The 5,649-nt window shown below is 33.6% G+C and overlaps 2 protein-coding genes across 2 annotated transcripts; both read right to left on the bottom strand.

Annotated features, from left to right (window-relative positions):
- Positions 1-243: 243 nt before the first annotated feature.
- On the bottom strand, positions 244-3,574 carry LOC133516645 (uncharacterized). The gene is made up of 3 exons (XM_061849662.1): positions 3,393-3,574; positions 2,369-3,278; positions 244-252 (listed from the first exon to the last, which is right to left on the bottom strand). Exons 1-3 carry the CDS (start codon positions 3,563-3,565, stop codon positions 244-246), a joined length of 1,092 nt encoding a protein of 363 aa, XP_061705646.1. The 5' UTR covers positions 3,566-3,574.
- A 217-nt stretch (positions 3,575-3,791) lies between these two features.
- Positions 3,792-5,145, bottom strand: LOC133516178 (uncharacterized). The gene is made up of 2 exons (XM_061848961.1): positions 4,407-5,145; positions 3,792-4,278 (listed from the first exon to the last, which is right to left on the bottom strand). The coding sequence occupies exons 1-2, from the start codon at positions 4,410-4,412 to the stop codon at positions 3,796-3,798; spliced, it is 489 nt and encodes a 162-aa protein (XP_061704945.1). The 5' UTR covers positions 4,413-5,145; the 3' UTR covers positions 3,792-3,795.
- Positions 5,146-5,649: the final 504 nt, after the last annotated feature.

The following is a 5,649-nucleotide window of genomic DNA, read 5'->3' as shown; positions in this document are numbered from 1 at the left end:
ACTCCGACGTATCAAAAAACTGAGGTATGTCTGGTTTTATGGCTAAATAAAAGTCATCTATAAAGTATTGATAGATAAAACTATCTGTGTCCGTATACAGTAATTTAACATTATTTTCAAATTTTATTTTCATATAATTATAGTGAAAATCATACATCAATGTTTTTGATATGTCTAAAATACAAAAACCTAAATAAATTGGTTTATTGTAATACAACTTAGTCTTATTCAACTGAATAGCAATTAGATTTTCTGAAAATATACACACGCTGTGTAGTTCAGGTCTTGCTACTAACGACTGAGCACCTTGCACTTTACCTTTATTTTCCCAATGTGTAATTAATTTAACATTTACCCTTTTTTCGATATTTTCCATTGTCTTTCCGAACACAGCATTATTCATAAGTTTATAAAAGTCCTTTTCGAAATCCGATTTTGCTTGGGTACGATGGTGAGTATTCAGATCAATGTATTTTTTTAACCACGGACTTTGTTTAAATTTTAGCACTCTATGAATTTTTGTTAGTTTTAATCCTAAATTTATACACTGTTTGAGATTTCTGTAATGAATAATGTACTTTGTTTTTTTGTTTAAATTTGGAACTAATTTCCTTTCTTTACAATGACCAATAACAACATTTTCTGGACAAAGTGGAAAATCAGAGTGCAAATTATGCAGGATATCCGGGTAATCAAGGTCAACTTGAAGGATGTAACCGTAATCACATGAATCTGATATGTTAAAATCCACATTTTCATTGACCCACTCAAACTCTCCAATAGGCAAATATTGTGACATAGCCCATCCGTATAAATTATTCGCATCAAAATAAGCTAGATAAGATTTTGGTTCATTAGGTTTAAATTCATCTTTTAAGTACTCGTTGTTGGCTTTGGCATATCGATTGCTGCACTGAGATATTCCCCCTCTAATACCTGATTTGACAAAAGAGACTTTTTCAAAGTCAGTTAGTAATTCTAGTTCAACGTTAGTATGCTTAAGCATTGCATCCCAACTCAGACCAGGTGCTGTATAGTAATGTGAGGGGTCCAAGTCATATGTTTCCAAACAAAGTTTTCGAAAATTTTCAAATACGTCTGCCAGTAACATTACATCGGTTTTCAAATATAAGTTAGAATAATCTAACATTGTTTTGCATTTAAAATGATCCCAGACATCTTGAGCATGAGCGTAGTCTATATCGGAAATGGGGCTATCACTTAAACAATTGTAAAATTCAGGTTTGGTTGGGAGTGATGTAGCATTTAATGAGTCATAAGATTTAATCATTTCATACGGGAAAACACCCTTCCTTATTAGTCTTTTAAAGTCATCTTGGAGCGGGAATTGCTTTCGTAACTCTATAAATTGGTTTATTTCTAGATTATGAGCGAGTTTGTCCAAGCTTTCGGACATAAACTTGAAAGAATCTAAAAACCGTAAACTAATTTCTTGTCCATTTATACGTATTTTTTTTGAAAAGGAAATGTATTTTTCTTTGTTTTGAGGAATAATTGAAATCTCACCTTCATCAAAATTTAATGCATGTACAATAAAATGAGCATCATAATTACTTAAATTATGTAAAAATATGGGTACAAAGCGGGGTGTCTTATACTTGGAACTGCAAAATGAATGTGCTAGTCCTTCGAAGTGACCAGTACTCCATTCATAATGTTCAACGCAGTCTAATAGTAACTCATTATTACAAATAAAACAATGTTTTGTTCTGTTAATAGTTTCTTCATCCGCTGAAGTTAGGGGAACTGGAGCTTTTTGAAAACAAATCTTACGTTGGATTTGAGCAACATCTTTGCTTACGCTTAGCATGAAATTCTTAGCACAATCAGGTCCAGTATAAGTGCAATATTTTGAAAGGTTATCGTCATATGAACATTTTATGTAATAGCCGTAGCTGTAAACTTCGTGCTGTTGAACATTATTTGTAAACGGTTTTGATGAATCTAAATTTGCGTTAGAGTTCGATATAGGTTTCAGAAACGATTCGAAGTCCGCATAAATTACAAATGGTAACTTGTGTTTTCGTATAAATGCATCAAACAAAATTTTATTACTAGGCTTCATTTCCTCAAACCAATTTTTTTTGTTCGTCTTTTCAATGTCAGGTAGCTCTGTTACAACATGAGCACAATCATTTTTCTGGTGATTTTTCAACTTTTGTTCGGTAAAAAAATATAAGAGACAACCATCACAAATATGAATTGCATCATGACGACCAGTTATTTGCCTATTAACTAATCGCGATAAATTCTTAATAAAGCAGTAATGGCCCGTATTACCATTGCTTAAATACAAAAGATTAATGTGTCTTTCTTTCCTTGATTTGGTAAAATGCAAGGGCCCAACTATGTTGTTTCTTTTCGAAACGCTATCATATTCAAGCCCAAATACATTAATGCTTATGTCATTTAACTTTTCAACTTTTTTTATATCACTTAATTTTACGGGAAAACGTATGCCGTCAAACTTTAACTTATTTTGATGCTGCATGTATGAGGTAGTTCTGTTAGCGTTTTTTACAACAGGAAAGATACCAGACAACAAAGCCCATTTAAGACATTGGTGATCATTATTTTGTACATTTATCACTGCCTTTTTACTTTTGATATCCTTTGGTAAATCCAAATAAGATGATCCTCTCAAAGGATTAAATTTGTTGACATTCATGTCTACAAACAAAATCTTCTTTAAGGACCATCCACTGTCTTTTTTCTCAAATTCACTCATGTGTGTACATAACGTGTCCTTTACTTTTTTAATGAGCGGGTCATAATCGTCTCCAATACAAAAGTTATAATTAAAACTTTGAAAATCAAAAACGTTTTTTAGATCTTTGGTTTCCTGCACAAACTCCGCATGCACTATAAAATTAATATTAATTATCGTAAGCTCATCTAAACATTCCTTTATTAAGGCCTGAATTTTATTTTTTATGGATTCAAAAAATATTTCAGGAGTTTCGAATTCAGTCTCTTGATTATCTGATCCTATTCTGTAAGTGCGGATTCGACATCCAAACGCAGAATTGATTAAACTAACATTACTTAATTCATGGGTGTTGTGTTCTATAACTTTGTTCTTGTGAATATTACTTTTCAAATGATTTGAAAAATATCGTTGTCTTACCCATATATTACAAGCTTCGCATAATTTCTTTTCTTCATAATTTTCCGAAATTTCAACTGCACTAGATGGTCCTGCATCTGCAATATCCACAGCTTTCCTTTTGATCCCTCCTCCGGATTGGCGAATAACGCTAAAATAAAAAATAAACATAATTTAATAAACATGACAAAAAAAAAAAAAAAAAAACGACTAAAACATTTAAAAATAACTTTTTTCAAGAAAAGTAAAAATTATCTGAGCTTACCTATTTTCGTTTTTGGAGTCGTTTCCTCCAAAGGTACATAATTCCCAGAATCGTTGTGAAGTATCTGCTATAAATTCGACGTCTTCTATTTCAAGACACTTGTTAACCATATGGCAATCCATACTGTCTTCACACTCAAAGAAATTACTTTTTGCGTCTTCGATTTCATCCATGATAGAAAATGAATTGTATAACCAACGCACTGCGAAGTCTCAAGGGTTAGTGATGTACATTAATTTGTAGGAAGCCCTATTTATACGAACTATTTGTGGTTGTGAACATATTTAGCTAATATGATATCAATCATTAACTAACTAGCTTCAAATATAGTTCTAAAGTATTTTATTAATAGTTTTCTCATACATCTAATTAAGTTATTACACTTCAGTTATTACAACAGTGATTAGACTTTTGAATTAAAATGGTACTTTTTACACTCGTCGGATTCGGAAATCTCCTTCGTGATTCCGTAAATGAGATCTTTAGCTTGCTGTAAGTGCTTATTTGTTTCATTTTCCATCACGAAATATTTTGCACGCACATCCGCAAACATCCAGTGTTTAGTTGTATCAGAAACTTTGGATAGTTTTTTCATATCAAATATTTCTATTTTGATTAGATGTGTCGAATTCGTACCATCGTCTTTGTTTGTAGATATATATGATATACCACCCCCTTTACAGCCTTTTCCTACAGTGGAAGACACGTTTTTCTTCCTCTTTATCTTTGGCTGGTCAAAGAATGCATCGATATTTGAGTGTGTGTTTAATTTTCGCTTCACCGGCTCGTCTGGTACACAAGTTAGGCTGTCCTCTGCATCTGACACTGGATAATAGTACTGCTTAAATGTATAGTCTTGGCCGTCGAAGACATTTGATGGGGAGTTCTGTATTTAAAAACAAAACATGTGTTACACAATTGTAAATTTACATAATTTCGTGATTACCACAGTTCTTAAAATCTTAACATTAGAAAAACATGTGCAATATTTGTAGTTAATAATTGAAGACTTACCGACATATTGATGCCTTCTGGTGTAGGAGTACAGCGTGGGTCAATCGATAGTAGTATAAAAAAGAAATCGTCGTAGGTCTTTATATATACAACTCTTGATCATTAAAAATCTTGTTTCAATACAAAGTCTTGTTTGATAATTGATAACTTGTTTTGCTTCTAAATACGTGTTATTGGAATTTGGCTAACAATTATGATAAGCTCAATTACTAAGTAGATTATACATACATTAAAGTCACATTAAAATTCCATTGTGTGAAATAGAGATTTCAACATTCAACTTTGTAATGAACGAGAATATTTATAAAACTAGATATTTGAAGTATTCTAAAAATAATAAAATTAGGTTAGGTTTGATTTGAACTTCGATGGCATTAGAGACAGGTTGGTTAGGTTTAAACCGTGACCCGCTGTTGATAGGTTAGGTTAGGTTAGAACCGTGACCCCTGAGCAGACAGAAACGTCTGTTGGTAGGTTAGGTTAGGTTTAAACCGTGATGCGCTGTTGATAGGTTAGGTTAGGTTAGAACCGTGACCCCTGAGAAACGTCTGTTGGTTGGTCTAAGAATATATGAAAGGCTCATAACAGTTTACTCGTAAATGAGCAATGTCGCCTAATTAATGGATGCAGTTAGGGAATCATTAATTACCTACCCAATAGCAGAGTCCCATCGAGAATTATGTAATTACGATGTAATAAGGAATGAGCATCATAAATGACAGCAACGACCAATAGGAGAGCGCCATCCAGAACCAAGACCCCGCCCACTTGATAACTTCAACTAGGAGGTGTGGCCTAATTAATGGAATGTCATTAGCTAATTAGAACCACTAATGACCGCAACGACCAATAGGAGAGCGACATCTTGAACCAACACCCCGCCCACTTGTTGACACCAAGTAACACCTGAGGTTCTAAGTGTGGCTGCTAAAAAAAAGGTCATCAACCAAAACCAGGACTGTTTGACCCTCCAAAGCTGAGCCAGAACGCACACATCCCTACTACTAATTATGATGAGTAGATTAGGAGTTCTGGTGACCAACTCCTGACTCCATCATAAGAACCTGGATGGACTTCATTCGGGTCAAAAATAATAATACAAACCCTAACGTGATTTCAAATAACACTGAAACTCTATAGCACTAATGTGCGCAAACGATTGGCATCTTGACTAGGCAGCATGGGTGCGTAGCCACCATGCCAATCGATACGACAACGAAACACTATCTGTCTCTCTCTCGTA

The sequence above is a fragment of the Cydia pomonella genome, chromosome 3 (genome assembly GCF_033807575.1).
Source record: "Cydia pomonella isolate Wapato2018A chromosome 3, ilCydPomo1, whole genome shotgun sequence".
Lineage (NCBI taxonomy): Eukaryota > Metazoa > Arthropoda > Insecta > Lepidoptera > Tortricidae > Cydia > Cydia pomonella.
Note: the sequence above shows the minus strand (reverse complement) of the source record. Positions and strands in the feature narration are given on the sequence as shown.